Genomic DNA, 12,711 nt, shown 5'->3' with positions numbered 1-12,711 from the left:
GTGTGTGTGTGTGTGTGTGTGTGTGTGTGTGTGTGTTGGTTGGTAAAATACTCATGAGTCAATAGGTTGATTCTGACCAACATTTTTTAAAACCAATAGAAAAATGGCAAGAATTCACATTTTGCACTGTTGGATCTTTGAAATTCAAATAGAAAAATGGGAGTGAGACAAAAAAGTCAAAAGTTGAAGACCACAGCATTTAAAAGCCCAAATCCTTGCAATAATGTGCATTCAGTGTCATGACCTCCTGTTAGCAAAGGCAAAAAGCTCTCTTAATTTAACTGTGGCCAGTGCGTTGAGCTGCAGAAGCAAGGCCTCTCTCAACGTGCCATCGCTGCTGAAGTTGGACGCAGTAAGACAGTCATTTTGCATTTTTTAAATGATCCTGAGGGTTATGGAACAAAAAAGTCAAGTGGTAGACCCAAAAATATTTCACCGGCTCTGAGCTGGAGGATTCAATTGGCTGTCCATCAAGACATAAGACGATACTTGGCCCAAATTAAGCTCATCACTGGTGCACACTGCAGACCCATAAACACCAGACGACATCTGCAAGAGAGGTTTTAAGAACAGAAAACATCTTCAAAGGTCTTTTCTCTTTCAGCAAGACAAAAATTGCTCATTTGAAGTTTGCTTGACAGCACCAAACATGGGACATTGAAAGGTGGAAGAAAGTTTTATTCTCTGATGAGAAAAAATTCTACCCGAGGGTCTTGATGGTTTCCAACGTCACCATCAAGACAAGGAGATCCCACCTGAGGTGTTTTCTACATGGCACAGTGGAGGGGGCCATCAAGATCTGGGGATCTTTTTCCTTCAATGGAACAATGGAGCTTCATGTTGTGCAGAGGCGTCAAATGGCAGCTGGCTGTGTGGAGATGTTGCAGGGGGTCTCCCTCATGACTGAAGACCTTCGTCTGTGTGGTATGACTGGTTTTTCAACAGGACAATGCTGCAGTTCACAATGCTGCCTGACAACGGACTTCTTCCAGAGAAATAACATCACTCTGTTGGACCATCCTGCATGTTCCTCTAAATGTTCATCTAAATCCAACTGAAAATATTTGGGGTTGAATGGCGAGGGAAGTTTACAAAAGGGGACACCTGTTCCAGGCAGTGGACGTTTTCCATGAAGCCATCTTCATCACTTGGAGCAGCCTTCTGGAAACACTAGCATCATGCTGGAACAAAGTTTTTGAGATGATTAATTAGGATGGCTCGGCTACTCATTACTGAGTCCTTTTTTCAAGTTTCATTTCTGTTTTAGGGTTTGTTTTTTTAATCAGCTGATGAACAGCCTATTTCAGTTTAAAACTTGTTTGCAATAAAATGCTGACTCAGATGATTTTTATAGTAAAAAAGGAACAAAATGAGATGAAATAGCCACTCGCAGCATTCCACATCTGTACACAAAGATCAAGTAGTGACGACAATGAAAACAAAAAAAAAAAACAGGAGAGGTTGACAGAGTTATCTGCTGCACAGTACTCTGAAAGCAGGAATGTTTACCCTTAATAAAATATATAATCTTCTTTATTGGCACTAAGTTTGAAAATCCTTCCAACAAACTCAACCATTACAGAAATTCATGGATTTACATCTGATAAATTAATTTTATCCTAATGCACCATAGCCTACTGATCTGAGAAAACACAGAAAAGCTATAACACGGTCAGCATATCCGTTTAATCAGTGCACCAGAACATAAGTGTTTGTTGATCTGAAAGCCATCTTTTGAAACCTGCTGGACCTGTGACTCACACAGAATGAACTCTGCTGCAGTCGGGCCATACATGAGCCCACTGGAGAGTTTCTGAGTATGGATCAGGGGCGCCACTTAGGAAGGCTTTGATTCCATCTGGATTTTATTTCAGAGCTAATTTGGTTTCCCAGAGAGGACATCCCTGGACAACATCCCCCCACCCCCCGCACAAAGAGAAACAGAGGCCGTGAGAATGATGTGATTTCAAGTCAGGGAACTCTTCTCCGTTATTAGTTGCAATCACTCTGTCCCCTCTAGCAATATGACAAAAGCCTTTAAATGCTCAGAATCAGCGCATCATCGTCTGCTGGCTTCTTTATACCCAACTGCACACTTCAGTCACATATAGTGAACCCCCCACCCCGACCTGGCAGCATTAAAAGTACAAACCTGTTCACCCAACTGAAGTTTAAATAAACCTGCTGACCTGACCACAGACTGATGCTGCGTCAGCACCTGTGGGTTTAAGAAAAAGAAGGAAGTTGTTGTTTTCATTCATCTGGGCGGGAATTATCTCACACTTTTAAACTAGAAAATTAGACTATTGTCTAAAAATCCAGTGAGCGTGCTGAATAACTTTGCTGACGAAGCTAACTTGTGTTTAAACCGTTGGAACAAAAGCTAAAAAAACATGAAGCTCAAAACAGCAGCTAATTGTTAAAAATGAAACAAGTTGGAATAGATTTATAGATTTTAAAGAGTTTTAAATGATTTAAATAAATCTCAATACATTCTCAGAGAAAGAATGTAAATGATGTTTGTTGATTTTAAAAAAGTATAAAGCTTACAGACAGCAAAAATCACGTTCCGTCAGGATTTGTCTCTTTCCGTTAGTTATTAAGCTCCATCAGTTTGTTACCTCTGCCAACGGCGAGGTAATGTTTTCGGTTGCGTATGTCTGTCTGTCTGTCGTTCTGTCTGTGGACAACATTATTGAAAAAATTTTTTACCACGTGGGTACTGGGCCAAGGAACACACCTTTAAATTTTGGGGATGTTCCAGATCACGATGCGGATACAGGAATTTTTCTTCTTTTAACACTCTGAGATCGGCAAAGCTGTGATGCTTTCACAGGACTTCTGTAAAAAACAGTGAGCTAGATTGGACAGCACGGACTTCAAACTTTATAAAAGTAATGTTAAAACCACATTTAATGATGAATAATTTTTGCCATAATATGCGCATTTACAGAACGTTTTGTGACCAGGAAGTGCGTGACTGCACCATGAAACCTATTTTCCCATTTCCTCAAACACACCACATTTCCCAAACAACCAATCAAAACAGTTTCTCGCTACTACGCTTGTAAACAGAGAGCTGCCAGGCCTCAAAGTTTGGAGACGTGGGGAGCCAGGAAGCACTTTATAAAGAGAGTCAAACCATTACAAACTCATACAAGGGGATAAAACAGACGTTTGTGACTGATGAAAACTTAGGAGCTTAATCCGACACCAGTTTGATGATGACTAACGTTGGGCGACGAGTTTGACTTTTTTTTTCACATTGGACTCCACCGAGAAGAAATCCCGGGCATACTGCTTGCTTAAATGTTCGCTGCATCGGAACTTAGTCGGCAAATATGTTTCCATCTCTGCTTTTGCGTATTAATAACTCTTACAGGATGGGGGAAATTGGTCTTGGCGGAGGTTTGCACTCTCCGAGTGCTTCTAGTTTCCTAGATGTTCCTTCTCACCTGTTATGTTTTCTGTGATCCCTGTTATCAGTCTTGTTTCTCCTCAGCTGGTTCCAGCCCCACCCACTCCCTTCTGTTCCTCATTGTCTCCTCACAGGTGTTGTCTTTTCTCCCTGATTAGTTTCCCTTCATGTTCTCCCACAATGTCCTGTTTGATCCCCTTTGTTTTTGTGTTAAGAGATTTTTCTCTTGTGTCATCTTTTGAGTGTTTGTACCTTTGCGGCCCTTGAAGCTTGTTTATTAAAAATCTTTGTTTTTACATTTGAATCCCTGAGTTCTACGCTTAGGGTTCAGCTACCATCACTAAATATGGTAGTGCTCTAATGTTTCAAACAAGCTTGAGTGTTTTGATACCTGAATGGATGAACTACTAGAGAGTATGATGAAGTAGTTAGTAAAAAAAAATTTGTTTCCATAAAACAACATTTGTTTCCGTGTAAATAAAGCCGACAGTAGTTTGTGTAATCAAGATTTATAAAATGCCTTTGCATGAACAGCAGTGGCCTATTTTAATCATGCCTCTGCCCAGACGAGCTTCAGCTCATAAATCCTTTCAGAACTGAACTCTTTCTTCTAATTGAGGTTGTTCAAAGAGCTATCTGCAACAGGTAAGATGTTTATTGTTCATAACCTGTGCACAATTCAACGAATAAGTTCAGAAAGTGAAATAAATCAGGAAACGCTGTTACACAAAAACTTTCTGCCTGCTAGAGGGGATTTTTAAGAAGTTTTTATTTTTTATAAATTTTTTGTGGGGCGGTGGTGGCATAATAACTAAGGAAGGAAAACTACCGGTAAGCAAAAATAATTATTTTGGTTTAAAGTTATACTTATGTGTGACTCCAGCTGTTTTTGTTATCAGTGTTTTTACTGCTGCCATGCGTCATTTTGTCGATTGTTCACTTTTATCTTCTGACAACACTTCATTGACTAGTTTTTCTGCTCACTCAGTACATACTGTATTTTCTTAACTCCTATGAAACTGTGGCTCTCGTCTGTGCTCAGTGTTTAAGCAGTACAGATAACCTAAATCAATTTGTAGGGATGGACTGATGCCGTGGAACTGTGAATTGTACCAAAAATAAATAAATCAGCAATGCACACATTCTTTATACCTTGAGTCCTGCAGGGTCAGCGTGATGTTTAATAAAGAGCGGCGAGCAGGAATGCGCCTTGTTTCCTGCTAGTGAGACAGCTGTGTTGTGCTTTCAGTGTGCGAGCTGCGGTCCCCCTCCATGTCCGACTTCCTGGAGGGTTTGGAGAGCTCAGGCTGGCTGAGGCACATCAAAGCTATTGTGGATGCAGGCGTCTTCATCGCCAAGGTCAGTCTGGACTCTAATCCCTTCTGTCTGTGTCACCGGTCCACTCAGTGTTCGCTCACATTTGTGTGTTTGTGCATTATGTATATGTGAGTACGGTCTGCTGTCAGGCTTGACGTCGGTCGCCTAAAGCAACAAATAAGTTGGACACAATGTTCAAACACAAAACAGCTTGCATCATGAGAACATGAAAAATAAAAGGATTAAAAGCTGGATTGACATTCTTTATAAGTGAGTATTAATATGGGGCGTATTATGTTGTGTTGCCTGTCTGAGCTCTAAATTAGTAATCTTTTAACATAGAAATATCAAACTGCTCAGCTGGACTCCTCATGGTTCAGGGGTGAGCTGTATTGATTTGATGGCCAAAAGTCAAACTCACAGGTCTTTTTAACAGGCGCACTAAGGTTTGACCACGTTTCTGCTCTTTTTGCCACCCTGCACTGAAGCCTGTGTAGTTTAGGAATCATTTCTAAATGGTTTTATTTGCTTTTAAAGCATTTAATGGCCTTGCCCCGCCCTTTCTGTCTGAGCTGCTCCGTCCCTACTCTCGATCCCTCAGCTCAGCTGGTCAGCAGCTCCTGAGTGTGCCCGAGATGAAGCGTAAACTCAGAGAGGATGGTGCTTTTTCTGTGGCAGCTCCTTATTGAATCAGACAGTCTGATGTTTGAACATCAGGCAGGCCACAGTCTGATTTTAAATCCATTCTTTAAACTTATCTCTTTTTCCCCTGGCCTTTGAACACCATTTATAATGTTGACTTTTAAATTGTAATAAGTTTATTCAACTAAAAAAAATAAATACATAAAAACTGGCTTCTATCCTTTTCATACTGAACAGAAAAATAAGCCATAGCTCTAAGATGTGACTCCCTATTTCTGACAGAATTAGAAAATGTGTTTTGATATGTCTTAAAAAAACTTGATCAATTTAAAAAATTTAGAGATATTAACTAAAAGTCTCATTTTGCATGTTTTTCCATTCTGTCTGAATCGCAGGTACGTTTCAATTTTTGGAATAGTTTTACACCACCATTTAATCTTAGTTTAGTGGAATTTTGCACAAATGGTTTTGTAAATGGACTGTACATTACCCGTTTATATCCAACTAGGATACTCAAAGAGCTTTACACTACAATCTATGTCCTCATTCACCCATTCACACACTAGAGCTGCAACAAACGATTATTTTAATAATCGATTAATCTGCCAATCATTAAAACACTTAATTACATTTAATATAAGTAGATATAAATTAATTTAATTCCTGTACAAATTAGGGATACCAGTTGTCGATTAAAGTTAAGTTTTCTGAAGTTGATTTATTTTATAGATTGACTTAACGATTAATTGATAAGCAACCATTTTCTTAAAAACCAGAGTTTTCTTTTGAATCAAAAGGGTCTTTTTATAAAATAAAGGATTATTTTTTTTAGTATTCTAAATAAAAAAAAGAAGCACATCACAAATATTTTCGCAATTGATTTTGCCAGCCGTATTAAATACTGGAAAAAATGTGGATTTCTCATACATTAATAAACTTGGTTATAGCTATAAAACACAACAAAATAAAAATTTATTAGGTTGCTGAATGAGGAAAGAATAAAATATGATTTTTAGATGTAAAACTATTATTAATTTGTTATTATAATTGGAATTAATTTGCATTTAGAATGTATGATTTTTCTCTAATTCTTAACGTTTTGCTTCCTTCTTGTTAATCCTGTCTGTGGCTAGCTCACTTCTTTTTTTATTTAATTTTTTTTTCGTTCTGAACCTTTTTGCTGCTTAACAAATAAATTTGAGCCTCGGTCAGAAAAAAAGACTGAAGTGTTTTATATTTCTGGCTCGAGGAGGAAACAAATGGTGGACTGAGGTTTTTTTTTGTTTTGTTTTGTTTTTGTTTTTTCCCACAGGACGTGCTTCCTCGTGGCTCGCATCAAATCAGACCATCTTTTAAAAAATTAAATGTGGCATATACTTTTTATCATAACTTCTGATCTACTTGGCTTAACAACACGATTTAAAAACTGATTTAAAGTTTGAAGACTCTACTTTTCACTCGAGGGTCTCAGAGAGGGCGGATCTTTACAGGTAGTGTTTTTTTTTTCTTCCTAAACTTTATTTAGGTCAGCCAGCATTGACAACACTCTGCAGGTGACGAAAACGGCTCGACACAACAAATCGATAATGAAATCCGTTGCCAACACTTTTAATAATCAATTTTTATTGGCGTGCTGGGGGTTCCCGGGGTCTGAGGCTGGGTGCTGGGGTATGTGCCGGCCTGGCCTGGTGACTGCCTGCTGGGGCTCGGGGCCTCTGGCCATGTCGGGCTTTGGCCTGGAGCGGGTGCACCCTGGGGGCCCGGACCTTTGCACCTTTTCCTGGATCTGCTCTGGTGTGGCGGGTGCCGGTGGGGCCCATGAGTTTGTCGCTGCTGACCCTGGGGGCTGTGCATGTGGTCACTTGGGGGGACTCTCCCAGTTCTCCCCTATGGTCTGATCTGGGGGGTGGGTGGGCGGATCTTCCCGTGCGGGTGCCCCTTGGCGCTCTGCACTCAGGATCCCTCTCGGGCCCTTGGGCTCTGGTCTTCCCTATGTCTGCCTCGTGTCTTGGGGGTTGGGTCTTCGGTCCTCCACAGTCACTATTAAATATTCCGTTGGAGAAATCTTGTAAATACACGCATGTTTACAACCGCTCACAAACAGGTGTTCTGATCCGGGGGGTTCTGACTGGTCACTGAGTGTGTATATACAGTATGTCTGTGTGTATACTGTATATCTACAATATGTATAAATGTATGAATGTAGGCATGTATGTACGAATATCTTTATATATGTATGGGTATGTGTATGTGTATATTTATATAAGCCCTCCATGTATTTATCCATTTATTTTTAGGTGAGCGGACAGATGTTGGGTGTGTGGTCCTGTGTTTTCTTGGTGTATATTTAATATACTGTACATCTAATCTCTATTTCAATCTTTCTAATTACTTCTCTCTTTGTTTTTCCCTCTTTCTCTATTTTCTCCTTACTTAAAAAAATCACTGATGGTGAAGAAATTAAGAAACTAATAAGTTCTTTTTTCTACTGAAGTGATAAAAAAATCAATTTTTATCGATTTTATTGATTCATTTGTAAGAAATATACGTGTTCAATAACGACTGAAGTCAGATGAAAACACAAGTGTTAAATAAATTGATCTGTGACGAAATGAATGCCATACAACACCAGAATTCTGGAGTGAGGGGTTTATTCAGCCATGAGCTGAGCGAGTCAACCACACACACTGAAGACATAACAGGAAGTGAACCGATAAATACAGGGTCTTCAATGCCCGAGTCCGCCTCTGCTGGCCTAAAGCTGAATCACAGGCATTCATACAGACATCCTTCAATCTGATGTTAATCCAGCTTTAATTATGTGTTGTTATTTTCGGACATGTATCTATTCTATGTCAATTAACACATTGTAAAAAATATAACCAACATTATAAAGGTATAAAGTAGAAAACCCTAACTCTGTGTTGTATTTAATCAGTACTAACTATAAATTTCTTCACATTGTTGCACTCCTAACACACACATCCACACAGCTCTCTGTTAGATCTCTCTACTTATCTAATCTACATAAATCAGTCTATAGGGACTAATCAGTGCTTTAAATCAGTCAGACACTGATGGGACACATCAGAAGCAGTGGGGGTTCAATGTCTTGCCCAGGGACACTTTGACACGTGACTGAATAGCAGGGAATCAAACTACCAACTCTTGCATTGGAAGATGACTTTTCTAACCACTCATCCACATTATTTGTTTTAATTTGCATGTTTCTGACAAGAACCAGGCAGAGAGTTTGAAAATTCAGCCAAACACAGGAGCCAGTTTTATAGATCATTCCTTCCTTTCAAGTCAGTGATGTTAGTGGTATTAATCTGTGAAGATGTGTGCACGTGACTAAAAAAAAAACCAAAATACCCCTGATTAATTTAGGTGAGTAATTCATTTAAACATGAATCATTAAAAAGAATCAAACTTCTTAACAATAATACAATATTCTGAGGTTGTCCAATTGCCAGCCATCTATGATCACTAACGAGTTGTGAGTCCGTCTTGGTCTTGTCACATTAAAACACATTCAGAAAACCATCAAAAAACATTTAAATTAATATATGTAGTATAACTACGACCATGCATGGTTTAAAAAAAGAAACATTCAAAACAAAAACAAACTTCTGCACTGTCTTTTTGTTTCTAAAATGGATGAAGCTGCCCTGGTAGAAGAACAGGTTAAATCGGTAAAAGCCCTAAATTACAATGACTTTCATGATGAATCCAGCTAAACTCTGGAGATGTTGTCTGGTGTTTGTAGGCCGTTGCAGAGGAAGGTGTGAGTGTCCTGGTTCATTGTTCGGATGGGTGGGATCGGACTGCCCAGGTGTGTTCTGTGGCCTGTGTGCTGCTGGATCCTTTCTACAGGACCCTCAAAGGACTCATGGTAAATATTTAAGTTACAGAGTTGGATTGTATGTCAGAAGCTGCACTTTAAAGTTAGATGACCTGAACTAAAGTTATTTATTTGTAAGTTATGTTACAGTTTTTTTAACTTGATTAAAATTACAGCCTGTCACACTGAATGGTATCATTTTGTGTTTGAACTGTTTTTATTATTATTTTTTTTGCCCACAGGTGCTCATCGAGAAGGACTGGGTTTCATTTGGACACAAATTCTCTTACAGGTTTGTTCTGAAACGCTACTAACATATGGATCTGTCACTTGGACTCAGTGTTTCTGATCGGTTACTGTCTCCACATGTCCAGATGCAATCACTTGATTGGAGACCCCAAAGAGGCATCCCCCATCGTGGATCAGTTCCTGGAGTGTGTGTGGCAGCTGATGGAGCAGCTCCCCTGTGCCTTCCAATACAACGAGAGGTTCCTCATCGCCATACACAGCCACATCTACTCCTGCCAATACGGCAACTTCATCGGCAACAGCCAGCGGGAGAGGACAGAGCTGAGGTCAGATTTACATCATCAGAGGGTTGACTAGTCTAGCTGTGCAACTGGAGATATAGATTCTAATATCTTATGAACAACTGGACAGATTTTAATGCAAGTCTTGGAAAGTAATCACTGGGTGTACATCTCCAGCTGATTAACCTTTGAAGTCAATTTAAGATGCCTGCTACAGCTGACACAAAAATAGCTACAACTCAGACATTTTTACAGATATTGAGCTACAGGTATATGTGGTAGCCGAGACTCATTTTGCAATATCACAAGGTTGCATGTAACATTATTTTTGATGTTTAACCAAAACAGCTGCTCCTCCTTCATTTTTCAACATAACATAAACTTGGTCTAAAATTTTGTCATGAAAGACCTTTAATACAAAATAATGTATTGTTTTTTTTTTTTGGTTTGCCTTTTGTTTTTTGACCCACTGCCATCTGTGAAGAGTGCAAGAGAGGACCCACTCCTTGTGGAGTTATCTGTGGACAAACCGTGCTGACTTCACCAACCCACTGTACAGACCAGACCACAGCCAGACTCAAGGGCTCCTTAGACCCTCTACTTCCCCCTACTGTTTCAAGTAGGTTCTCACCACAGTTCCTGTCAAAACATTTTATTATTTTTTATTATTATTTATTTAATTTTTATTTAAATTTGGACAATGCATCTTAATCAACATGTCAGCAGTAAGCATCAATGTAAATATGCTGGAGTTAGCACAACAGCTAGATTTCATCCGTTGTCCTAAGGCAGGTAAGAACAAGAAAGCATCACATAAAATAAAGAGCAGAGAATAATATAAACATCACTTATATAACACATACAAACAAAATGAAGTTAAAATAAGGATCACAAAACAGACAGTAATCTACATATGAGTGCACCTCCAGTTAGTTTTCAACCAATGTTTCAAAGCATTTTTAAAGCTGGAGTGGGTGCCACCGTTCCTGATATGAGCTGTGAGTGTTCCGACTGCATGCCTCTGATGGACACCACCATTTGGCCAAATTTAGTCCCGCACCGCTGTACATTACAATCTCCTCTGGTCACTGCCCTTGTGTTTACTGTATTACTTGTTTGTTTGTTTTTTCTGCTTATAAAATACATTAAAATTGGAGGAGCAAGTCCATTTACAACTTTAAAAATAAGGCAAGCATCCATAAAAAACTAATAACTATCAATGTGGTGTAACCAGTTCAAAACATGCAGTGTGTTTAAAAAAAAGTCAGTTCTGTATTTGTTTCTCTGTTCACATAATGCACCATCATGTTTGATGGAGGTTCACAGGTTTTTGTTTTTTGTGTAGGTTTTGGAAAGGGCTGTACAACCGCTTCGACCATGGGATGCATCCTCGTCAATCTGTGGTGGATTACCTGAAGGCCATCCAGGAGGAGACACAGCAGCTGGAGGATCAGCTGGCCTCACACAAGCAGGTACAACAGCTAGTTACTTCAAAAACATATAAAGGTGTCTCACACTGTTATTGCTTCATCACATCAAAGGAGAGACAGACTGCTAATATAAGAATGCTTCGTAAAGCTAGAACTGTATATTATTCATCTTTAATAGAAGAGAATAAAAACAATCCCAGGTTTCTGTTCAGTACTGTAGCTAGACTAATGAAAAGTCCTATCTCTGTTGAACCATATCCCTATAACTAAGTAGTGATGACTTCATGAGATTCTTTCTAGATAAAATAATTTTAATAAGGGATGAAATTCATGCCAAACTTCCTGCTACTGTCTCTGATTCTCTGTCAGATGAGGCAGCTTTAGTGTCACTAGGACCTGATTTATGTCTGGACAGTTTTTGTCCTGTTGAGCTTTCTGAATTATAATAGCTTCATCCAAACCATCAACATGTCTGCTAGATGCCATCCCAATCATACTGTTCAAAGAAGCATTTCCCTTAATTAATATCCATATTTTAGATGTACTTAATTTATCTTTAATGAATGGTTATGTGCCACAGAGCTTTATAAATCACATCATAGTATCATGTCCCTGTATGCCTGGCATCATAAGTCGGGAATGATTCTCGGCTACCACAACTTCAAATTTGATTTCAGCATCTGTAAAACTGACTGCCATCGTTAACGGCCTTGACTGTAAATCTAAATATATGTTCAGTGATTTACTTTGAGTAATCCATCCACTCATTCATGAGACATTTTCCCATCAGACAAATAAGCACAAAAAAGATGTGGACAGATTAATTAGTGCAGAGCTGTTTTCTGGTTGTAAATAAAGTTTGTATTTGTATCATTAACAGAAAATCTCTCAGCTGGAGCAGGAGCAGAAGTGGGGTGTTACCTGGGCACCAGCGGCCTTCGATAGGAGCCCTACAATTTGGGCTCTGAGTACCGACCTGGCTCTGGTCAACACTCCCCAGGACTACACTGGGGGCTTCATCACCAGCAGCCCCCACACACCCAAAGCTCCAGACCACAACCTGATCTCCCCGCCACAGGATTCGAACAAAACAGGCGACTCCATCTTCTCCAACGGCAGCGACCAGGAGTCCGGAATTGCTGACCTGAGCTGTCGCTCGCCTCTCAGTGAGGACAGTACCAAGGATCCAGACTCCGATGAGGCAGTGTACTCTACTGCCTGAGCTTACAGATGCCCACTTTACTGAGCTGAAGCCCCCTCACGCTCTCACAATGCTCAGATTAATCAATTAATAAGAATATCTCTCTGGTCACAGTTTGACTTAAACTTCAGTAAGATGTCATTTGGTGAAAATATTTGTTGCTTGGTGGTTTCAGATTTCCACAAACTTGTAGCAGAACAAAAGTTTTCACACTTGAGAATTCAGCTTTTAAAGAAAAACTAAACATTTTTAAAAATGTTTATCTAATTTTCCTCCCTAATCTGAAATGTAAAAGCAACTTATAGCCACCTTTAATAAGCCATATGTGT

The 12,711-nt window shown here is 39.4% G+C and overlaps 1 protein-coding gene across 1 annotated transcript in view; it reads left to right on the top strand.

Moving 5' to 3' along the window:
* The window catches only part of mtmr7a (myotubularin related protein 7a), a 26,346-nt gene extending 13,714 nt beyond the window's left edge, over positions 1–12,632 (top strand). The window contains exons 8-14 of the mRNA XM_014024135.1: positions 4,668–4,777; positions 9,147–9,272; positions 9,464–9,513; positions 9,596–9,796; positions 10,236–10,370; positions 11,097–11,223; positions 12,062–12,632. Of these exons, the coding sequence (XP_013879589.1) occupies positions 4,668–4,777; positions 9,147–9,272; positions 9,464–9,513; positions 9,596–9,796; positions 10,236–10,370; positions 11,097–11,223; positions 12,062–12,403 (1,091 nt within the window). The 3' untranslated portion in view covers positions 12,404–12,632. The remainder of the gene's footprint in view (positions 1–4,667; positions 4,778–9,146; positions 9,273–9,463; positions 9,514–9,595; positions 9,797–10,235; positions 10,371–11,096; positions 11,224–12,061) is intronic.
* Positions 12,633–12,711: the final 79 nt, after the last annotated feature.

This window comes from Austrofundulus limnaeus, unplaced genomic scaffold, assembly GCF_001266775.1.
Source record: "Austrofundulus limnaeus strain Quisiro unplaced genomic scaffold, Austrofundulus_limnaeus-1.0 Scaffold408, whole genome shotgun sequence".
Classification (NCBI taxonomy): Eukaryota; Metazoa; Chordata; class Actinopteri; order Cyprinodontiformes; family Rivulidae; genus Austrofundulus; species Austrofundulus limnaeus.
Note: the sequence above shows the minus strand (reverse complement) of the source record. Positions and strands in the feature narration are given on the sequence as shown.